Source organism: Malaclemys terrapin, chromosome 4 (genome assembly GCF_027887155.1).
Source record: "Malaclemys terrapin pileata isolate rMalTer1 chromosome 4, rMalTer1.hap1, whole genome shotgun sequence".
Classification (NCBI taxonomy): Eukaryota; Metazoa; Chordata; order Testudines; family Emydidae; genus Malaclemys; species Malaclemys terrapin.
Genome location: NC_071508.1, coordinates 53853317 through 53878130, shown reverse-complemented (window position 1 = coordinate 53878130; position 24814 = coordinate 53853317). Strand labels below are relative to the sequence as shown.

At 47.1% G+C, this 24814-nt stretch overlaps 1 protein-coding gene across 3 annotated transcripts in view; it reads left to right on the top strand.

Moving 5' to 3' along the window:
* RIC3 (RIC3 acetylcholine receptor chaperone) overlaps positions 1-24113 on the top strand; it is a 42425-nt gene extending 18312 nt beyond the window's left edge. The window contains exons 5-7 of one of the 3 annotated variants that reach the window (XM_054026084.1): positions 18387-18532; positions 19703-21485; positions 23527-24113. In XM_054026084.1, the coding sequence (XP_053882059.1) occupies positions 18387-18532; positions 19703-20196 (640 nt within the window). In that variant the 3' untranslated portion in view covers positions 20197-21485; positions 23527-24113. Of the gene's footprint in view, positions 1-18383; positions 18533-19702; positions 21486-23526 lie in introns of all 3 variants that reach the window. The other 2 variants (XM_054026085.1, XM_054026083.1) reach the window with 2 other exon arrangements.
* Positions 24114-24814: the final 701 nt, after the last annotated feature.

The window sequence follows — 24814 nt, the reverse complement described above, 5'->3', positions numbered from 1 at the left end:
CTCTGTAAAATGTTTCCTTAGAGGCAAGGCTGCATATTAATCTGCTCCAGTAAGCAATTTCCACCAGTTTAACTTGCAAACCCTCTTGGTTAGTAAATATGAAAAAAGAAAATTTGCTAAATTCGTATTTTTAAATTTGTTTTTTCTTTGATAATTTGCTCACTAATATTTGGTGTAAAACTTATTAACATATACGCTGTTTAAAATTATTTTGAAATAATGATTGCATATTCTTCCATAAAAAGCTGAATTATTAAAAAATACTCCAAGAAATATGCTTTGTATTTGGCTGTAATATGAAAGTTGAATACAGCGAGATTTTGTTACACATTTTACAAAATTACAAAATAAATGGTATGGGCCATTTTTAATCTGCTCCCATTTCCTTTTGATTTTAAATGTATACTCTTTACATCCAGAATGAAAAACCTTAGCCCTGCTCTAATTTTGTTTCTAATTGTTTATATGTTATTTTTAAGGGCTTGATCCAATGCCCAGTGAATTCAATTGGGGACCAGATTGAGATTTTGAAAACCACCTAAACTGGGGTTTGAAACTGGAATTTTTGTTTGGGCCTTTGTAAAAATAGGGTTGATTTGTAAAATTTGTTTCTGGATTCCAATTTTGATGTCCCCTAGGTCCCATCTGCACAGATCTCTGGGTTGATCAGTAAAGTGCAATATTTCTTGCAGGTCTGGCTTGATGTGAGTAATTAAACATGGGAGAGGCCTGATTTTTTGGAAGACAGGATTCGGGAGGTAACTAGGTCAGCAGGCTGAAAGTGGAAGGTTTGTGCTAAGATAAGCGAATGGGTCAGTAAACTAGAAGACAGAATGTTTGAGCTAGCTAAGAGAAGAGGGGGGAAAGGATTTTTTTTATAAGTATTAACAGAGAGGGAGGTAAAGAAAGATCTGGGATGGAAGAGGCACAAGTACAGGGCAATATAACAATGTCTAAACCAAGAAACAGATGACATTACTTACATAATATAGACTTCTCGATAGACACATCTGATTAAGGGCATCATGAATCATAAAGCTTTGAAACAATCTCAAAATTCTCAGTCTTCTCTTTTGAACAAATGTAATCCTTTCCCAGTTTGTGAATTCAGTCATGCTGTTATTATTTATTATAGCATCCAGTTAGGATCGGGGTTTTCTTAACATTTAGTTTATTTGCTGGTTTCCATTTCTTAGCATAGACCTCCTGGCCACTGCAAAATCTCCCTGCAGGAACTACTCATCTAGATTGCTCAGACCTTTGCTGAGATTCTGATGACGGAAAACAAAGATTTGTGGGTGTGTAGGGCTATTATCTCTGTTGTTCTTCCAGGCTCTTACTAGAATGTTTTAATATGGGGACATGGCTGCAATATGTGCAAAATCTTTCCATACGCATTCCAACAAATATCTAAACCATATGCCATATTCCTGTTTTCATCATTCTGTTCACTGTACAGTATATCTTGAAATATTTTTTTTTGCTAAATTTCTATTCAAGAGATGTTTTATTCATAAAGTTTCTATTCAAGAGATGTTATTTGATATCTAAATGACCAGCACATGTTAATCCACAAAAATACTACACAAGTGTCCTTGAATCTATCTTCAATTCTCAGAAAGGACAGTTTAAAACACTCTTTAACTCACCCTGTTGTGCCTTACCAAGAGGTTTAGCAGCACATGCAGTATATTGCGCAAGAACTTAAAGTGCAGTTTAACTCTGAAAAGTGATTTTCAGATCAAATTTGCTCAGGTTACAATTAAAAAAGATTTTTCTAAGTGCTCGTCCCAAAAACTCAGCCTGGGATCTGAATGTCAAGCTAGGATCTTTCAGGCTACCGCATCATAACCAGCAGGACAGGTTCTATAGGTCAAATGCTGCCCCCAGTGACACCTGTGCAACCCCAGTGGCCTCATGTTATATCCCCCAAACCTATTGGTTTCAGTGGGATTGTACAAGTGTAACTGGGGAAAATTTGCATACACTGAACTGGTGGCCCTACAACTGGAACTTAGTTAAAAATTCTGTTGATGCAAAGGATCCATCTGTCTTTCCTAAAGCGGTGTGGCTGTGCAGGAATGAGTCAAGCAAACAGTAAAATCTTCCTTTTACACTGAAGTAAAAAGGTCTGACTGACACACGGAGCAGCTATGTAGGATAAGAAACTGCATTTGCTAGTTACTTTTTATAGTGGAACTGCATTTTCATTTGACATAGTTTTGCAGTTTAAATTTGCTTTAGTCTTAGATAGTTTTGTTTCTTCTTTTGTTTAATTATAGTTAGCAAAGAGAATGTAAAAAATGGTATGTTGTCATTCAGCATATCTGCTCCAAAGGGGTTGCTTTTCAGACCTGGATGTCTGACTCTAACAACTAATGGCTCCACTCAGGTGGCCCTAAGATGCCCAAATATCTATTTGATACACCCATATGCTAAGTGATGGCTTGAGTTTCCCTAACACTCTCATTTTGGAACCCAGCTTTCAAACTTAGGCTCCCCAGCGCTCTGAGGCCTATCTAATTTTTTCTCAACAGTGCAGAGTCAATGCAACTAAAGAGCTGGATTTTATTCTGGCTTGTGCATCAATGAAATTGTCAGCTAATGTTCAGCTGCAAAAATCTTTATTTCTGATGATTAGGTAGGAGGTAGAAATGACCCAACTTCATTGTAAGGTACAAAGTCACATTTACAGAGATGGCAATTAGAAAAACCATCTTTTTACCACAAACTGAACAAATGTGCAGTGGAAATTGAGAGGGAATAAATATAGAACTCCATGGAGCCATTTTTACAATCTCTCTTCTGCCTATAGCTGTGTTTTAATGGTGCTATTTTAAGAGGATGAAGGCCAAGAGCTCCAAATTGAAGTGTATAAGACACCAAGTTAGATTACGGATTTTCATAGCAATCATGATAGCTCCTTAGGAACTGTTATGATCTCAGTGTAAATATATAAAAACATTGCTGTACCTGCCAGTGAGTATTTTGGGATTCCACAATGCAGCATGTGCTTCATTGACATGATAAATTGTAATAGCTCTTTTGGAGCTACAAGCATGCACAGCAAGAACGAACACCTGCCGGTCTCTGAAATGATCATTTCTGCCAGTGCAAACAGTCTGCCGCCTCCTCTTATGCAGTATCCAGGCATTCAGTGTCTCCTATGTGAAAGTCTCCCTGTATAGAAGACCACCACATAGCTTATGCAGAATTTAAGTTTCTTTTAAGTCCTAGTTTGAGGGCTTTGGTGGGATGTAAATAGTGCATAAGGACTTGTGCTGCCCCTCTGCATCGTGGTGAATTTCACTGTTTGAGCAAGACACTTAAAGCCACACTGTAGAACCTTACTCAGGAGTTTCAAATATAAGTAATATAGAGTGCTGAACACCTCTTCATAGACTTTTCCTTGTGCTAGGGCCCTGCCTCAGCACCAGGGCCGGATTACCTTTTGTGGGCCCAGTGCCAAACGTATTTGTGGGCCCCCACGGAGGCAGTTGAGCATGACGCAGGGACATCAGTCCCCAGAGCGAGGGGCCAGACGAGGCAATGGGGCATGGCATGGCACCATTTACAAACCGGCAGTTACCAGACGCACAGTGGCCTGCCCGGCCCTGTGCTGCCAACATGCCCCTTCCCCTTGAGGGTGGGCCCATCCTGTGCCACACTGCCCCCCCGGCCAACACCAGAACACCTCCAATCCCCCGATTCCCAATGGCCAGAGCTCCCCCGCCCCACAAATGCACAGCACCCTGCACAACACCACCCTTGCCCAGCGCCCCCCCCCCCCCCCCACCCACAGCCCCACCACCAGGGCCATCCTTAGGCTATGCAGTATTATTAAACTGGTGCCCCTATGCCCAACTTGGGGCACAGCCACCACCCCCACCCATGGAGCCCCAGAAGAACCCCCACCCATTTCTGCATATGCAGGAGACGCTGCGGCAGCCTGGGCTCGCAGCCCAGCGGGGAGGGATGAAGCACCAAAGGATACTGAGTCTCACGGTGGAGGAGAGTCACAGTTCCCCACAGAGACCCCTGTACCCTCTCCCTCACGCAGAATGTGCCGCGCTGGTGCGGCCCCTGCCTAAGGATACTGCAGCGTGCGCCAGGTGTGCAGGAGCCAACCCGCTCTTATTTGCTGTCCCAGTGGTGCCCCAAATTTTCGGGTGCCCTACGCAGCTGCGTATGCTACATATGCTTAAGGATGGCCCTGCCCACCACAACTGCCCAGCACCCACCACAGAACTTCCATTCCCTAGTGCCCCACCCACACAGATCTTCCCCACCACCTCACAGCCCAGCATCCCCCAGAGACACACTCCCCACCCCCTGCCTCCTGGCCGCACTCACCGGCCCTGCTGGGAGGTGACTGTGTCTGCCAGGCTGAGCCAGCAGCGCAGCCAGAGCTGGTCCCGGGGCAGGGAATTGCTCTGGTCACTTGGGAGTGGTGCAGTCAGCCCAGGCACGCTCCCCGCATACTGTCACGATCCCCCGCCCCCAGACAAGGCTGAGATTGGCCAAGCTTCTCCACCAGTCACTTCAGCTCTGGGGAGACAAATGGGGCCCCACAGGTGGAAGCAGAGACTGCCCAGAGCTTGAGGTGCACTGGGGTCCGGCCAGGGGACAGAGAGGAGTAGGGGGATAGGGCCAGGGGGCAGAGAGGGGCCATCGGCCTGAGGATCAAGTGATGGGTGGTGAGGAGCCAGTGGGCTGACAGGGTCTCGGCACGCAGTGCAAGTGGAGCAGGCCGGGGCCCTTCTGAGCATGGGCCTGGCTCCATGGAGCCACTGGCACCACTGTAAACCCGGCACTGCTCAGCACAGAGTCACGTAGGCTGCTGTCTCAAGGAAATATTTCTTCAGTTTATATATTTTTTGTCTCTGGAAAAGGGGGATTGGGCTGGCAGTTCTATTTCATCCACAGCCCAGGGTAGAAAACTGACAAAACTCATTTCATATAGTATGATACATTCATCTCAAATACATGTCTTCAAATTCCACAACTGCACACTTCAGATATTTATCATTTGTGATCTTAGAACCAGACTAATTTTATGGAGCGGATTCCGCCATCAGAGTTTAGTGGAACCCAGAGGTGGAATTTGGCCCTATCTGATTTATAGCATGATGGTGTAATTTTATCAAACAAGGCTTGTCAAATCCATAAAGACTTGCCCTTTGGAAGTTCCCTATTGTCTGTCAGACCTGCCCATTGTTGGTTAACAAAACTGGAGCTAATAAAGTTCCAGTTCCATTGCTAAAATCCAAGTAAAAATGAGAACGTAGCAAGATCATAAAATCCATCAGCTCTGTAAACAGCCTGTTTTCTAGTATCAGAGTGTGTAGAGAATTTCAACTATAGTAGGAATTTGAGTGACGTACAGGTGTCTTCTGCTAGTAAGAGTGTGAACACGAGATGGGGGATGTGTGGTGGGAGTGAAGAAAAAATATAGCCTGTTGTCAAGCATCTATTTGGCCCATATTTGGAAGTTCTCAATTGATGTTCGCAGCTCTCATCTTTCCCAGAGCAGCTATACCAGAGTGGAAGTTGTGTGCAGAGCAAGGAAGCTGCAGAGCGAGCCCTGCATCCCCAATTGTGTGCTGTTTCAGGAGCTCTCCCCCACTCCCTGTTAGGTTTGATATTCATCTTACAGGAATACTTAAAAATAAGATCTTCTGTTACTCACAGGGCGAAATTTTGATCTCCGTCCCTGCGATGCTACCCAGCGGTACCCATGGTTGTGGGGCACCTTGCTCCCATCTGCCCCCATAGCGAGAGGGAGCTCTGTCTCTGCCTGCTAGAGGTCAACTACCTAACTCTCCCAGTCACAGGCAACACAAGCACTCCCCTCTCAGCCCAGGCAGGCTTGCTGTCCCGTACGCAGGCGAGCATACAGAGTGTGCACACGCCAACCCGAGTCCAGCATCTTGCTGCAGTGGCCAGCCCCTGTTCCACTGGACACTCCCAGAGAAACTGCACACCTCAGCTTAACACACAGCATTTAGATTTGTTTATTGAAAAAGCAAATGTAAGTTTATTTAACAAAGAATAGAGAGTCATATGATAGCAAATAGAAATACTGCGGGGAAGGAGGGTTATACAGTAGAACCTCAGAGTTATGAACACCTCAGGAATGGGCTGGTCTACACTACGAGTTTAGGTCGAATTTAGCAGTATTAAATCGAATTAAGCCTGGACACGTTCACACGGCTAAGTCCCTTTTTTCGACTAAAGGGCCCTTTAAATCGGTTTCTTTACTCCACCTCTGACGAGGGGATTAGCGATAAAATCGGCCTTAGCGGGTTGGAATTGGGGTAGTGTGAACGGAATTCGACGTTATTGGCCTCCAGGAGCTATCCCACAGTGCTTCATTGTGACCGCTCTGGACAGCACTCTCAATTCAGATGCACTGACCAGGTAGACAGGAAAAGCCCCGCGAAGGTTTGAATTTCATTTCCTGATTGCCCAGCATGGAGAACACAGGTGACCATGCAGAGCTCATCAGCTCAGGTAACCATGATGGAGTCCCAGGATCGCAAAATAGCTCCAGCATGGACAGAAGGGGAGGTACAGGATCTGCTCACCATATGGGGAGATGAATCAGTGCTAGCTGAACTCTGTAGCAGTAAACAAAATGGCGAAATATTAGAAAAGGTCTCAAAGGCCATGAAGGACAGAGGCCATAACAGGGACACACAGCAGTGCTGCGTGAAAATTAAGGAGCTAAGGCAAGCCTACCACAAAGCCAGAGAGGCAAACGGAAGGTCCGGGGCAGAGCCGCAAACATGCCGCTTCTACGCGGAGCTGCATGCCATGCTAGCGGGTGCAGCCACCACTACCCCAACCGTGTGCTTTGACTCCTTCAATGGAGAAACACACAGGGAAGAGGTTCGAGGTACGAGGAAGATGAGGATGAAGATAATGTAGATAGCTCACAGCAGCAAGGAAGCGGAGGAACCGGTTTCCCCAACAGCCAGGATATGTTTATCACCCTGGACCTGGAACCAATAACCCCCAAACTCACCCAAGGCGTGCTCCCAGACCCTGAGGGTACACAGGGGACCTCTGGTGAGTGTACCTTTGTAAATATTACACATGGTTTAAAAGCAAGCGTGTTTAATGATTAATTTGCCCTGGCAATCGCGGCCAGTACAGCTACTGGAAAAGTCTGGGGATGGAGCGGAAATCCTCCAGGGACATCTCCAGAACGCTCTCCTTCATGTATTCCCAAAGCCTTTGCAAAAGGTTTCTGGGGAGGGCTGCCTTATCCCGTCCGCCATGGTAGGACACTTTACCACGCCAGGCCAGTAGCACGTTGTCTGGAATCATTGCATAACAAAGCATGGCAGCGTATGGTCCCGGTGTTTGCTGTCATGCAGACAACATCCATTCCTTATCGCTCTTTGTTATCCTCAGGAGAGTGATATCATTCACGGTCACCTGGTTGAAATGGGGCGATTTTATTAAGGGGACATTCAGAGGTGACTGTTCCTGCTCTGCTGAACAGAAATTTTCCCCGCTGTTAGCCACGTGGTGGGAGGGAGGGGTGAAGTGATCATCCCCAAGAATTGGGTGTGGGGGGGAGGAGGGTTAGTTGGGTTTGTGCTGCATGTTAACCCGGAAACCGCAGCCCCGCCTTTTACATTGCAAACCCATTTTAAATGGCCAACCCAACGGGTGCTTGGTATGGGAAATGAGGGCACTGCTGTTTGAAACCATTCCCACATATTAAGAAGGTTAAAAAAGCCAAAAGACTGTGGCTTACCATGGCTGCCTGCAAGCCGAAATCTGTTGCCTGGCACTGTGTGAGTGATCTCTCAAACCAAACTGGCAGGCCCTCAATATAAGAGGAAAAATGTGACCTTGTAACGAAAGCACATGTGCTGTGTAATGTGAACAGCAAAATTTAACGTGAAAGAGTGTACCCATTGTTCTCTAAAATGTGTCTTTTTTAACCACCTCTCCCTTCTCCTCCACTAGCTGCAAATGTTTCTCCTTCACAGAGGCTAGTGAAAATTAGAAGGAGAAAACGGCGGACTCGGGATGATATGTTCTCAGAGCTCCAGATGTCCTCCCACGCTGACAGAGCACAGCAGAATGCGTGGAGGCAGTCAATGTCAGAGTGCAAAAAAGCACAATATGAACGAGAGGAGAGGTGGGGGGCTGAATCGCGGGATGAACAGAGCAAGTGGTGGGCTGAAGATGATAGGTGGCGTCAGCTTGCAGACAGAAGGCAAGAGTCAATGCTCCGGCTGCTGGAACATCAAACTGATATGCTCCAGCGTATGGTTGAGCTGCAGGAAAGGCAGCAGGAGCAGAGACCGCCGCTACAGTCCCTGTGTAACCAACAGCCCTCCTCCCCAAGTTCCATAGCCTCCTCACCCACACGCCCAAGAACACGGTGGGGGGGCCTCCGGCCACCCAGTCACTCCACACCAGATGATTGCCCGAGCATCAGAAGGCTGGCCTTCAATAAGAGTCAAAGTTTTAAACTGCACTCCCTCCTCCCCCACCCATCCCGGGCTACCTTGGCAATTATCCCCCTAGCTGTGTGATGAATTAATAAAGAATGCATGAATGTGAAGTAACAATGACTTTATTGCCTCTGCAAGCGGTGCTCGAGGGGGGCAGGGGAGGGTGGGGTGGTTGGTTTACAGGGAAGTAGAGTGAACCGGGTCGGGGGGGGAGGAGGGTTCATCAAGGAGAAACAAACAGAAGTTTCACACCGTAGCCTGGCCAGTCACAAAACTTGTTTTCAAAGCTTCTCTGATGCGCACCGCGTCCTGCTGTGCTCCTCTAACCGTCCTGGTGTCTGGCTGCGCGTAATCAGCGGCCAGGTGATTTGCCTCAACCTCCCACCCCGCCATAAATGTCTCCCCCTTACTCTCACAGATATTGTGGAGCGCACAGCAAGCAGCAATAACAATGGGGATATTCTTTTCGCTGAGGTCTGAGCGAGTCAGTAAGCTGCGCCAGTGAGCTTTTAAACGTCCAAATGCACATTCCACCACCATTCGGCACTTGCTCAGCCTGTAGTTGAACAGGTCCTGACTACTGTCCAGGCTGCCTGTTTACGGCTTCTGAGCCATGGCATTAAGGGGTAGGCTGGGTCCCCAAGGATCACGATAGGCACTTCAACATCCCCAATGGTTATTTTTTGGTCCGGGAAGAAAGTCCTTTCCTCCAGCTTTCGAAACAGACCAGAGTGCCTGAAGATGCTCGCGTCTTCAGGCACCTTTCCCGGCCATCCCACGTTGATGTTGGTGAAACATCCCTTGTGATCCACCAGGGCTTGTAGCAGCATTGAAAAGTACCCCTTGAGGTTTATGTACTCGGTGGCTTGGTGCTCCGGTGACAAGATAGGGATATGGGTTCCTTCTATCGCCCCACCACAGTTTGGGAATCCCATTGCAACAAAGCCATCCACTATGGCCTGCACGTTTCCCAGAGTCACTACCCTTGATATCACCAGGTCTTTGATTGCCCTGGCAACTTGGATCACAGCAGCCCCCACAGTAGATTTGCCCACTCCAAATTGATTCCCGACTGACCGGTAGCTGTCTGGCATTGCAAGCTTCCACAGGGCTATCGCCACTCGCTTCTCAACTGTGAGGGCTACTCTCATCTTGGTATTCTGGCGCTTCAGGGCAGGGGAAAGCAAGTCCATGAAACTTCCATGAAAGTGCCCTTACGCATGCGAAAGTTTTGCAGCCACTGGGAATCGTCCCAGACCTGCAACACGATGTGGTCCCACCAGTCTGTGCTTGTTTCCCGGGCCCAGAATCGGCGTTCCACGGCATGAACCTGCCCCTGTAACACCATGATTTGCACATTCCTGGGGCCTGTGCCTTGTGAGAGGTCTATGTCCATGTCAATTTCCTCATCACTCTCGTCGCCACGCTGCAATCACCTCCTTGGCTGGTCCTGGTTTTGCTTTGGCATGTCCTGGCTCTGCATATACTCCAGGACAATGCGCGTGGTGTTCATAGTGCTCATAATTGCCGCGGTGATCTGAGCGGGCTCCATGATCCCAGTGCTATGGCATCTGGTCTGAGAAAAGGCGCGAAACTAGTATCTGACGGACGGAGGGAGGGAGGGGCAAGTGACGACATGGCGTACAGGTATAGGGAATTAAAATCAACAAAGGTGGCTGTGCATCAGGGAGATACACAAACAACTGTGACACAGAATGGCCCCCCCGAAAGATTGAACTCAAAACTCTGGGTTTAGCAGGCTGTTGATTTCACAGAGGGGGGGGAAGCAAATGAATACAGAACAAATCTATTTTTTACATCTTAAGCAGACAGACGACGGTGCAGCATGACTGATAGCCCTCGGCATCTTCTGGGTGCTTGGCAGAAAATACTGGGCGCTTGGCAGAAAATAGCATACTACGACTGATAGCCATCGTCGTCATTGGGAAGGCAGTACGACGACGACGGATACCAGTCGTAATATACCATCTTCTACCAAAAGGCAAGGGGCTGCTGCTGTGTAGCAATGCAGCTCCACGTCTGCCAGCCCCATGTCTGCCAGCACCCAGATCGCCGATGAAGGGTACCAATCATACTGCAGCATCTACTGCCAAAAGGCAATTAGCTGCTGCTGTGTAGCAATGCAGTACCACGTCTGCCGGCACCCAGATGACATATGGTGACGGTGAACTGAGCTCAGCTGAGTGGGCTCCATGCTTGGCGTGGTATGCTGTCTGCAAAGGTAACCCAGGTAAAAAGGCGCGAATCGATTGTCTGCTGTTGCTCTGACGGAGGGGGAGGGGCCTGACGACATGTACCCAGAACCCCCCGCGACACTGTTTTGCATCATTCAGGCATTGGGATCTCAACCCAGAATTCCAATGGGCGGCGGAGACTGCGGAAACTGTGGGATAGCTACCCACAGTGCAACGCTCCGGAAGTCGACGCTAGCCTCGGTACTGTCGATGCGGTCCGCCGACTTAATGAACTTAGAGCACTTTATGTGGGGACACACACAATCAGCTGTATACAACCGATTTCTATAAAACCGGCTTCTATAAATTCGACCTAATTTCGTAGTGTAGACATACCCGAATGGAGGTTGTTCGTAACTCTGAAATGTTTAGTATCAGAGGGGGTAGCCACGTTAGTCTGGATCTGTAAAAAGTGACAAAGAGTCCTGTGGCACCTTATAGACTAACAGACATATTGGAGCATAAGGCCTGGTCTACACTAGGCGTTTATGTCGAAGTTAGCGCCGTTACATCGAATTAACCCTGCACCCGTCCACACCGCGAAGGTATTTAGTTCGACATAGAGGTCTCTTTAATTCGACTTCTGTACTCCTCCCCGACGAGGGGAGTAGCGCTAAATTCGACATGGCCATGTCGAATTAGGCTAGGTGTGGATGGAAATCGACGCTAATAGCTCCGGGAGCTATCCCACAGTGCACCACTCTGTTGACGCTCTGGACAGCAGTACGAGCTCGGATGCTCTGAACTGCCACACAGGAAAAGCCCCGGGAAAATTTGAATTTGAATTCCTTTTCCTGTCTGGCCAGTTTGAATCTCATTTCCTGTCTGGACATCGTGGCGAGCTCAGCAGCACTGGCAACGATGCAGAGCTCTCCAGCAGTGATGGCCGTGCAATCTCAGAATAGAAAGAGGGCCCCAGCATGGACTGATCGGGAAGTCTTGGATCTCATCGCTGTGTGGGGCGATGAGTCCGTGCTTTCCGAGCTGCGATCCAAAAGACGGAATGCAAAGATCTACGAGAAGATCTCTAAAGACATGGCAGAGAGAGGATACAGCCGGGATGTAACGCAGTGCCGCGTGAAAATCAAGGAGCTGAGACAAGGCTACCAGAAGACCAAAGAGGCAAACGGACGCTCCGGATCCCATCCCCAGACATCCCGTTTCTACGAGGCACTGCATTCCATCCTCGGTGCGGCCGCCACCACTACCCCACCAGTGACCGTGGACTCTGAGGATGGGATAGTGTCCACGGCTGGATCCTCGGACATGTTAGCGGACGGGGAAGATGAGGAAGGAGATGAGGAGGACGAGGCAGTCGACAGCGCTCACAACGCTGATTTCCCCAACAGCCAGGATCTCTTCATCACCCTTACAGAGATCCCCTACCAACCCTCCCCAGCCGTTACCCCGGACACAGAATCTGGGGAAGGATCAGCCAGTAAGTGTTGTAAAAATCTAAACATTTATTTGTAACAGAACAGGAATATTAACAATTTAAAAAATGGGTTTCTCATGATTAGTTTGATTAGCTTAACGGTTCAGTCATGGGCAGTGCAACTATTGAAAAAAAATCTAGCAATGTCCGGTTTTGCATGATTGTCCTGCCCAAGCCGCTCTACTGGTTAGTCACTGCTACAGCAGCTACAGTAAAATGCGGTCTATATGTCCGGGGATGGAGCAGAAATCCTCCTGTGACATCTCGAGGAAGCTCTCCTGGAGGTAATTGGAAATCCACTGCATTAGGTTCTTGGGGAGAGCGGCCTTATTGGGTCCTCCGTAGTAGGACACGTTGCCACGCCACGAGACTATCAAGTACTCTGGAATCATTGCTCTGCACAGCATGGCGGCATACGGCCCTGGTCTTTGCAGGCTTTCCCGGAGCATTCTCTCTTTCTCGCTGTCAGAGATCCTCATGAGGGTGATGTCGCTCATGATGACCTGCTTTGAATGAGGTAGGGGAATGTTAGTGTTGGGACTGCTTTGCCGTTCCTTTACAGAACTGTAACCGCTGGTTTGCAGCCACGCGGTGGAGGCGGGAGAGGGGCAGCCGAAAGGGATCGTTCCCGGGGACAGCCGCGAGGGTGTGGGACAGGAGCAGACTTCCTGCTTGCCGAATTGCTGGCAGCAGGGACCGACATTGATTTCAATGTGAAATGAGGCCATTGCTAATATTAAAGTTTTAAGCTGCCACAAGTCTACGGCTTACCATGTCTGCCTGCAACAGAAATTCCGTTCTCCTGAGAGGCTTCTCAAATGTGCTGTAGAAGACCCCAGGCACTGAATGCGAAGGCCGAGAATTCGACCTTGTGCTGAGTGCGCATGTGATAGGTGCTGTGCATGGTCTTGTTAACAGAGAAAGACTATGTTCTTTGTTCACAACTACATTTATCTTTCTGAGGAATTCACTCCCTTTTTCCCATTCCCACAGCCCCATCTGCGACTGTCTCACAACCTAGCCTGTCATCACACTCCCAGAGGCTAGCGCGGATTAGGCATAAGAAGAAGAGGACACGGGAGGACATGTTCTCGGAGCTTATAGCCTGCTCCAGAGCCCAGGCAGCACAGCAGACCCAGTGGCGGGAGAACTTGACCCGAATGCACCAAGCCAACATGGATCGGGAGGAGAGGTGGCGTCAGGAAGACCAGCAGGCGACTCAAACCCTGCTTGGACTAATGAGGGAGCAAACGGACACGCTCCGGCGCCTTGTGGATGTTCTGCAGGAACGGAGGCAGGAGGACAGAGCCCCGCTGCAGTCCATCTCTAACCGCCCTCCCCCGCCACCAAGTCCCATACTCCCCTCACCCAAAGTGCACAGAAGGAGAGGCGGCAGAGTCCCTGCTAACTCTCACTCCACCCCTGCAGAGAGCTCGAGCAGCAGAAGGCTCTCATTCCCCAAAATTTGACAAGTTCTTTCCTTCCCGCCTGACACAAGCCCCCGTCCAAGTTTCACTTTCCCAGTTCCATGTTTGGTTGATAATAAAAAATACGTTTCTGTTAACTACTGTTTCCATCATGTTCTTTTGGAGGAGGGGGGGATAGGGGGTTGGTAATTCGACAGGACAGTCACCTTTGGCAGGGTATATAGTCGGGGGCAGGCACAGCAGCAGGGCACATACATAGTGCAGTGATGCAGTGACTAGTTACCCTGGTTAGTCTGGGAGGTTGTTTTCATGTTATGTGGTGGGGGGTGGGTTGCTCTGTGACTTTGTGGCAGGGGAGGGCAGTTACAGATCTTAAGCGGCGGTCCTTAGGCAGGATCACAGAGCCACACAGCAGGGGATCTGTAACCGTCCTCCCCCTGCCACAAAGTCACATAGACCACCCCATACACACAGTCCCTATCAGGAGGGGTGACAGGCTCCGTTGAAACAACCATCCCACCGCAGCGGAGCCTGTCAATCCTTGAGTTTAGAAGCTGCATTCGCGCCACTACAGTACACCCGCTCCGCACCACAGTCTGCGTCCCAGTTTTAAAAAATTCCCGCAAATACAGTATTAAAGAAAACGGTGTGCTTTAACAAAGTAGAACTATTTTTATTTTGAAACGTGTGTTGGAAGTGGGGTGAAGGGGGTATGTAACTGGATAGGATAGTCAACATTAACTGGGTAAAGAAACGGGGGCAGGTTTAGCTTCTCAATACACAAACTTTAAAGTCACAGGTTACCCTGCTCACTCAGGAACTTTGCTTTCAAAGCCTTCCGGATGCACAGCGCTTCCCGCTGGTCTCTTCTAATCGCCCGGCTGTCTGGCTGTGAGTAATCAGCAGCCAGGCTATTTTCCTCAACCTCCCACCCCGCCATAAAGGTCTCCCCCTTGCTCTCACAGAGATTGTGGAGCACACAGCAAGCTGCAATAACAATGGGGATACTGGTTTCGCTGAGATCACAGCGAGTCAGTAAGCTTCTCCATCTCCCCTTGAGACGTCCAAAAGCACACTCCACCACCATTCTGCACTTGCTCAGCCGGTAGTTGAAGAGTTCTTTTTCAGTGTCCAGGGCGCCAGTATAGGGCTTCATGAGCCAGGGCATTAGCGGGTAGGCTGGGTCCCCGAGGATGACTATAGGCATCTCCACATCCCCAAGAGTTATTTTGTGGTCCGGGAAGTAAATACCTTGCTGCAGCCGTCTAAACAGACCAGAGTTCCTGAAAACATGAGCGTCATGAACCTTGCCCGGCCATCCCACGTAGATGTTGGTAAAACGTCCCCTGTGGTCCACCAGTGCTTGCAGCACCATGGAAAAGTAGCCCTTTCTGTTAATGTACTGGCTGGCCTGGTGTTCCGGTGCCAGGATAGGGATGTGAGTTCCATCTATGGCCCCACCGCAGTTTGGGAATCCCATCGCTGCGAAGCCATCTATGATCGCCTCCACGTTTCCCAGGGTCACTACCTTTGGCAGCAGTACATCAACGATTGCCTTGGCTACTTGCATCACAACAACCCCCACGGTAGATTTGCCCACCCCAAACTGGTTCGCGACTGACCGGTAGCTGTCTGGCGTTGCAAGCTTCCACAGGGCTATGGCCACTCGCTTCTGGACAGTCAGGGCTGCTCGCATCCGGGTGTCATTGCGCTTCAGGGCAGGGGACAGCAACTCACAAAGTTCCAGGAAAGTTCCCTTCCGCATGCGAAAGTTTCGCAGCCACTGGGATTCATCCCAGACCTGCAGCACTATGCGGTCCCACCACTCAGTGCTTGTTTCCCGTGCCCAGAATCGCCGTTCCACGGCATCAACATGACCCATTGCCACCGTGATGTTCTCGGCGCTGGGTCCCCTGCTTTCTGAGAGGTCTGTGCTACTCTCAGACTTCAGGCCATCACCGCGTTGACGTAGCCTCCTCGCCTGACTTTTCTGCATCTGCCTCAGGGAAAGGTGTATGATAAGTTGCGAGGCGTTGAGAGCGGCCACAACTGCAGTGATGGTTGCAGCAGGCTCCATGCTCGCAGTGCTGTGGCGTCCGCGCTGTCACTGACTAGAAAAGTGCGCGAACTGATTTCCCGCCGGCGCTTTCAGGGAGGGAGGGCGGGAGTGATGGACGGATGACGACAGTTACCCAAAAGCACCCTGGACACATTTTTTTTACCCAGAAGGCATTTGCGGCTCCACCCAGAATTCCAATGGGCAGCGGGGACTCCGGGAACTGTGGGATAGCTGACCACAGTGCACCACTTCCAATGTCGACGCTTTCCCCGTTAGTGTGGACTCACAAAGTCGAATTACTGTCCTTAGTGTGGACACACACGTTCGACTTTGCAATATCGATTCCAAAAATTCGATTTAAGTAAAATCGAACTACTCTCGTAGTGTAGACAAGGCCTAAGTTTTCATGGGTAATACCCACTTTGTCAGATGGATGCCATGAAGTGTTTGAAACTCTGAACAAAACCCTATGGTTGTTCTTTCATACGTTTACTACTAAACATTGACTTAACACAGCTTTGAAACTTTACTATGCAGAAGAAAAAGGATGCTTTTAACCATCTTAATTTAAATGAAACAAGTACAGAAACCGTTTCCTTACCTTGTCAAATCGTTTTTTTAAAAACTTTCCCTTTATTTTTTAGTAGTTGACATTTAACACATCACTGTACTGTATTTGCTTTTTTGGGGGGGTGTCTCTGCTGCTGCCTGCTTGCATAATCCCGGTTCCAAATGAGGTGTGTAGTTGCCTGGTCCGTTCATAACTCTGATGTTCGTAACTGACGTTCTACTGCAGGGTAGGCAACCTATGTCACGTGTGCCGAAGGCGGCACGCGAGCTGATTTTCAGTGGCACTCACACTGCCCAGGTCCTGGCCACCTGTCCAGGGGCTCTGCATTTTAATTTAATTTTAAATAAAGCTTCTTAAACATTTTAAAAACCTTATTTACTTTACACACAACAATAGTTTAGTTATATATTATAGACTTATAGAAAGAGACCTTCTAAAAACGTTAAAATGTATGACTGGCAGGCGAAACCTTAAATTGGAGTGAATAAATGAAGACTCGGCACAACACCTCTGAAAGGTTGCCAACCCCTGTTCTACTGCATAGCAAATAAAATCATAACACATATTCTACAGCCTAAACTCAACTCACACAGTGCCTCTTCGCGAATAAGGTACTGCTTTCTCCCCCCCCCCCCCAAACTCTTTCTCACAGCGTTTTTCAGTCAGGATAGCTGAGTGCCTTCTTTCATGAAGCCAAGTCCTGTGGCAACTTGTTTCACCTTGATGAAGAACAAGCAGGTGTTCATTTGCACCTCAGATGTACTTCCAAAAGTTCATTGTCTTTGCTCCAACACAGGATAAACCCTGTTTCCCCCCCACAAATCTAACATTTTGCTCAGACTGTAAATGGGTGTGCATTGTGAACCATACAATACTCAATTTCCTCACTGCCTAACAGGAGGGTGAGGCTCACCTTTAGGTGACTTTCCTTAACTCTCAGACCTAGATAACATATCTTTGGTGAACTAGAATGTAGATCCCAGACCCAGAGGATCCCTGTACCCTTATGCACCCTAGCTGGGACAAAGAGGTTCCTGAGTTACAGTCATACAGTTTAAATTCAGAGTACTTCAAATGAAATCAAGGGGCTTACTCTGGATTTACACCTGTGTAACTGAGAACAGCATCTGCCCACGATCCCTAACCACTCTGACAGTTTTACCAGATGCACAATTCTAATTTCTCACTGCTTTTGTGCTAGCATAACTCCATTGACTACAGTGGAATGATTCCTGATTTACATCAGCGTAAATGATAGCAGAAGCAGGCCAATCATTTTAAAATCACAGCTGTGCTGTATGTTTATCTGTTTTTAGAAAGACAGTAACAAGAATAGTTTGTCAGACCAAGTGCTTCTCTGTTCATGGCATTTAATCAGCATGGGAGAAACTGACGACAGAAACAATGAATCAATTGGTTTTAACCAATGGGTGGAAATAGGAAAAGCCTGCTGCCTGAATATTTTTCCCCCCTGACCAGACTGAGATTACTGTACAATGAGCAGTTATAGCAAAGAGCTTGTATTCACTGGATAATAAAATATATCAATAAATGCTGTGAAATGATATGCCTGTAGAGACTATACTTTTGACTTAATCCTAAAATAACCTCATTTCTCTCACCCCCATTCAAATCCAGATGCCCCCGTTAAGGTTAAACTCAAAAACACCCTAATTTTTCATCTCTCCTTCCTGCCCCATGGAGCTATCCCGCCTTTGCTGTCTGATGATGACATTATGTTGCTGGCCAACTGACTTAATCACGGCTGCCAGGCTGCAAATAAAATACTTCAACTTGCCAATGAGAATCCAGTATTGTCAAAGCAACAATTAAGGAGCTGCTTGAGCAGCTGCCCACAGTCAGTGAGGAGTTTTCATGGGGTGCTACACACACACTGTGTCCTATGTTGTTTAAAATTTAGTGTAGATCCTGAATGAAGCAACATGACAGGACGTGCATTTTCCTGTCGTTTCTCAACCCAGGATCTGCCAAGTCCCATGCTGCATTCTCCACCAACCAAGCAGCTTCATAACTGTAGTTTGTGTATGGCGTTCTCCTAGCCCTCCTGCTTGTTGTGACCATCCTATTGTACACAAATATTAAATACTGAGAATATTGCCATCCAGACTCCTTCAGGGTTGGTGTTTGATGTTTTCTAGCAGGGCCCAAAATGTTACAACAGACCAGGAAAAGAGATTACTCCAGCAGCTCCGAGAGATCACTAGGGTCATGAAGGAAGGTAAACTCATAGATGGCATCTCCCCAGAGAAGGAAGCTGAAGAAGCTCCTTATATGGAGGATTGGGAAGGTAAATGTAGACTTTTATTTCTTCTTTACTGTCATCTGAACAAAGTAGTTTTGCCAGAACTGGAATATTTCCCCCCAGATGCAAACAGACTCCTGCACAATTGCCTCATTTCTTTTCAGAAAGGTGGCCTCTAAGACTTTTCAATTATATTAATGAGCAAATGGATTTTGAACTATCCAGCATCTCACATTGCCTGGATAACAGTATCTGTTGCCAGAATTGGCAGATGAGCTTGAGTACACGCCATTTGCTACTTTGTCTTGGCTGACAGAGATTTATTTCTGTGCTTTTCTTAATTTGGCCAGGTTTTATTTTCTTCAGCATAATACCACAGAAGTAAGAACCAATATATTTTGCCTTATTTACTTATTGGTTTTGTTTCTTTGCTTGCTCTAATATTGTAAAGATAATTGGAGACGTTAACTCCAGGAGTTCTGTTTTTCTAAAATTCTGCTTTTTAAACTCATTTTGATTTCTCACTGCTGTAAGCGTTGTATGATTGTGTTTTAAAAACATCCTGACGGTGTTATTAACTTGTTGAATTTTAAAGGCTCCCCCACCCGTAGACTTAATTTATTGCCTTTTAGGAAGCTTTCAGAATCGTTCAAAACTTAAATGGTAGCCTCAAGCTCTGCTTTCTTAGTCTAGTTCTTCATGCATTTTTAAAAAATGAAATAAACAAAAGCATTCAGTTTCATCTAGTTATCCAGCTTTGTAGAGGACGTTGTTTAATTCTATATCTGAGGTCTTCAAAACATGTCTTAGAGAGGCACTGAGGTATTCAGAAATGTATTTACTTAAAGAGCCATGGACAGATTTTCAAAATATTGTCACCCAGCAGCTCCCATAGCTCTCACTCTAGCCCCAGTGGTGTGTGTGGAGTGCTTTTGAAAATCTGTTGAAAATGGGAGTTTTGCCATTGACTTCAAAGGGGCCAGGATTTCACCCCATCCCCTACAAGTTTGGGATGGTATTAATTTGAATTAGCTGTACTTTAGGGAGCCTCAGCAGAGTAAAAACTAGGTGTTTCTCTCATAAGACTTTAACATTCTTATGATAAACTCTAAATTCATTAAACAAATTTGTCAGCATGGTTTTTGTATCAGGATGGTCTGTTCCTTTTAAAATTGGATTTAATATTTTAAGGCGCATGTCACTTTTGTTCCTAAGGTTATCCAGAAGAGACCTATCCTGTCTATGATCATTCTGATTGCTTCAAGCATAGACAGGACACAATCCTTGTGGATTATCCTGATCTGAACGAGCCCTCTGCTGAAGAGATAGCTGAAAGAATGGAGGTTATGGAAGATGAGGATTATTTGTGTAGTGAAACTTTACTGTCTGATCTCACTACAGAGTGTGAAAGCCATGATATGGGACAGAAAAAGGACCAGCAGATCAGCTTCAGTGACCAAGGTGGTATCCTCCATCACAGCCATAACTTTGAGAAGTGTTACTGTTGCCACTATGACGAGGATGATCCTGCTGTCATAGCAGAAAATGCTGGGTTCCATGCTGACAGCTGCAGTGAGGCTGAAGACACAGCCAAAGATGATCTCTTCATGGATTCTGACAACGAAAATGCAGGACTGAAAAGCCAAAAAGCCAATGATCCAGATGCAGTAGGCACGCTGAGAAAGCGAAACACAAAGGGACTTGAGTAATGGGGACCACCATGTGTGGCTATAGCAAGATTCCTCAAACTCTCACACCTGCGCTCTTTGTTCTTGACCCACATTTATCTTCTCCGTTTCCAGCTCTTGGCACTATTTCCAGTCCCTTGGCCATGATCGCACCGCCACCACCATCTGAATTGGAAGCTAATGGCCCTCTTTAAATTACTCCATTATTACATCCAGCACTTGCTTGCTAGAGGCTGTTATGAACGGGAACAGAAGATGATTCTGTTCCAGTATCCACACTCTGTATTTACTTAACCCTGTGCAATTACTGCCTCTGAATAACCACCTCTTCCTCTGAAATGTTAGCTGCACTGTAGTGTCCTGCCTTGCCAGTATTAGGAATGGACTTCCTGCCCCAACTGTCCAGAGCCTACCTGCTGACTTTGACAGCTATCAGTTATGAACACAAGACCATTTGCATCAGATTATTTAGGAAGATGTAGAGGACAGTGTTAAGTTTTATAGCTTCTCTTTTGCTCTGAAGCAGATGGTAATTCTCTCCTAGCCTAACCAGCAAGGAGATCTGCAGGGACAACATGAATGACCAACTCCTTTTTCAACCACATGGCTGTCACAGTAATTAATTAATATATACACCACAACAGGATATGCATTCCTTGACCACTGGGGCACTCTTGGCCAAGTGCCTGCATGCACTTAAGAAATGAAACAGTGTCTCAGGGCTGCATATGCTCACATGGCTGATTGCCTTTATCATGTGGCGTCTTAATTTAAACCCCTCACAAAGTGTACACTAAGGTTTACATTGTACATTATTTACGATAGCTTCCTACTGGGAAAATAGTCCATAGAGGAACAAGAAGGGAAAAATCATAGCGAAAACATTGTAAACTCTTTTCTTCTTCTAGTTGGAATATATTTATTTTTAAATGCATTCATTGTAAAGTGTTGTGGACTCTTTAGGGCCCCATCTTGCTCCATCTATGCCTTGAATAGCTTGATTACTTTCTGAGTATGTGTCCCAGCAAGATTTAGCATGGACCTCACTCAACAGAGAGACTGAAGGGAAGGTGGCTTTTACCCCCACCATAACTTGGAGCTGGCTAAGGGTTGCTTAACTTACCTCCTGCTAGCCCCCGTTCAGCTGGGTGGGGATTGCTAGCGCACAAGGCACGCCAGTCATCCCACGTCTGGCCCCTGCACAGCCCCAAGCAAATCCCCTATGCCAGAAGTGGTTCGCATAGCACCAGTCACTTGGAACATGTGGACGCCCCCTTCGCCAATGGAGCAGCTTTGTGCTGCTACTGAAGGTTTGTTTGTTTTCCTCACCTCTATTTAATGAATTGTTAAGCTGGAGCAGTAAGGGCAGGTGATTACCAGACCAGAAGTTGTTTCATGCGCCCTGCCCAATAATACTGTCATGTGCTTGCAAACAAATGCTCCAAGGAGCTGCTTGGTCTCTTGTTTGCCTACATACAACCCAGCTGCTGAAAAGGGCACTGTTCTCAGTGGCAAGACATTATGCCACTTCATTTAGGAAATATGCTCCCGCCCTTTACAAGCGGCATTTCTTCTCCATGTAGCTCCAGCATCAGTGCTTGTAAAATACTTTATTCACTGTACTAACACTTGTGTGAGAAGCAAATACTCCAGGGGAGGGAACGGCAGTCGGGGGGACTGTGGACACTTCTGGCTGTTAACAGAAGTCTTCATATATTACTCCTGGGGGAACTCTGCGCCAGTGGATGAGCGCATATGTCTCGTGCCATGCTTTTTTTCCTCCCACCGAAAATAACGCCTGCTGGAAAGTTGCTGCAGTTTCACCTTTTGCCCACCAAGGGGCCCTGTGGCACTAGAGCAGAGCAGCCACTCCCAGCCAACCCCAGCTACCGTAGGGAAGAGAATGACCCTGCCTTCTTCCCAGTGCCAGTCAGGAGACAGGGCCTCAGACAGCATAGGGCTGCTGGGGGAATCACAGACATGGGTTCATAAGGGCTAGTCGGGGAGAACAGCTTGTGGCAGGGGCTGAATGAGTGTGGAGGCTGAGGGCCACAGGGGGGGGGTGAAGTAGCTCTGCCCCCCCAACTCCAGCCCCCTTCCACTGTCGCTCACTCTTCCCCACCCTCACACACTCATTTTCACTGGGCTGGGGCATGGGAAGGGGTGAGAGCACTGGCTCTGGGTTGGAGCTGGGGATGAGGGGTTCGGCGTGTGGGAGAGGGCTCTGAGTAAGGCAGGAGTTTGGGGTGTGGGAAGGGGGTACAGTCAGAAATGAGAGGTTCAGGGTACAGGAGGGGGCTCCAGGCTAGGGCCAAGTGGTTCGGAGTGCAGGAGGGGTACCGAGCTGAGGCCAGAGGTTGGGGTGTGGGATGGGGTACAGGCTCCAGGGTCAGGCCAGAAATGAGGGGTCAGAGGTCAGTAGGTTGGAGGCAGTTTGGGGTGTGAGCTTCAGGAAGGAGTTTGTGTGCAGGATGGGCTCACGGCTGGGGCAGGAGGTTGGGGTTTGGGAGGGGGTCAAGGCTGGGGCAAGGGTGCGGGGGGGGTGAGGGCTCTGGGTGGGTCTGGCCTGCAAGAGGGGACTAGGGCTGGGACCGAGGGGTTCAGAGTGCAGGAGGGTGGAGGGACACATGGGGCTTGGGAAGGGGAAGGTGTGCAGGGCCACATGGGGGTGGCTGAGTGGGGGCACAGACACATATGGGGGAGGGGGTGCAGGGACACATGGGGCTTGGGTGTCTGAGTGGGGGTGGAGGGACACATCAGGACAGAGACAGATGGGCCTGACTGAATGGGAGAGGCTAGGGGTCAGCCAGGAGCTGCATGGGCAAAGCTCCCTAACACTCACTCGCCCCCCCTCCCCCCCCCCCAAAAAACTGGTTTCATATTTTCCCACTCACACCAACAACTCTCCAAGTTCACAGCGAGGCTCCTTCCCAGCAATTACTTCCCTCTCCTTCAGGTCCTCCCTCAGCATTTGCACTGTTTCTGAGGGGTGCAGACAACAGTCCTGAGGTGTAGTTTAAATGAATTATTACTTAGAGTTCTGTATTAATATGTCTTGTAAGGAATCTATTTGTCAAAAAAATAATGCCTGAATCTTTTTTGTTGTCTGTATTGGCACAGACATAGTTGCTGGTGGGTATTTAAATGACCAAAACAATGAAAACTGGTGTGATTATATTGTTATTTTTGACAAATAAAATATGCAGAATTTTAAAATAGTGTGTGCAGAATTTTTAATTGTTTGGCACAGAATTCCCCCAGGAGTAATATATTTGACTAAACAGGATTATCACCCGCAGTCATTGTTTTGTAGACTTGATGTAGCACACGGTGCATTTTAATCTGTTGCAGGAACCCAAATGGTATCATGACGAACAAAGAGATCATCTGGGTTCATGGAAACTAGGGTTTAGGAAATTCTAATGGCTGCACAGGTATGCTTCTGTTTATAAATACATCTCTGTGAAATTAAAGAGGTCTTTGTTTTCATTTGCTGTTTGCTCTACATCTCAAAACAAATGTAAATTGACTAAAAGTGCCACATGCATCTTGAGAGTTAACTCTCTTTAATAACATTTGATGCTAAAATACAGGAAGTTCTTTGGAATAGCAAAGTCAATTCAGATCCATTCAATAACCAAAGGCATAATCTGAAAGACAGTACTAAAGAAAGAACAATTGTGTGAGCATTACTATGTAAGTGTAGCAAACTATCAAGTAGCATGTCAAAATGTTTTTGTTGCCATAAAGAGCTTTTAACTTGCTAGTACAGCAAGCGTCTACTTGTCTGTGTACAATACCGTATAGATTACATACACTATGTGGAAGGCAGGGTATAAACCTAAGTTTCTGATGGCCACTTTACTGAGGACTGGTAAAAACACTCTTAATAATTCATTAATATCTCAAACATGTGTCAATAAAATCTTTGTACCATGCTACTATGTGATGTATGTATACTTGGGCATTTGTACAGCAAAATTATCACAGAGGGTTTTTGTTTTTTTCATTTAAGACACATTTGTACTATTTTCATATCCAGTTCTCCATAAAGCCTGGCTTAACACCAGACCTCAAAGGAAGAGAAATAACTGATAAAATATATAAATCTTTTAAAAAACCTAAAACAATATTTCAGAACTTAATTGAGTTGGCCCAACGCCCAACCAAGGCAATAGTGAATCCCTGGCCAGTGACACATTTGAGGTCTGATAACTTGGGCTCTACCAAAAGCTACTTATGGAAAGGTTCTCACTTTCTAAATATTCCTAGCCTTAACAGCTCATGAGATACTAGACTTTAAACCTACCTTTGTCCAGGACTGATCATCACAGATGAATGTAGATATGATGGGAAATACCAAATGTCAAGGGATAGAAAATTAAATAACATGACAGTTTTTCTATTTTCTTCATAGAGTTGACAGATGGTTGAAAATGCTTAGAGCATTAGTAGTAGCCCTAGCAGAGATGGATGACTAGGCATGATAAATACAATTCATCGCAAGGCTTGGTCTATTTTGAGCTGCAGTTTCACTGGTATAGAAATACAGGGAATGAAGGGAGTAATGCTGATGTTGCTTAATAGAGAGTTCTTGAGAATCTGTGGGGTCTGCTTTAGATCCAAACATAGATCTTTT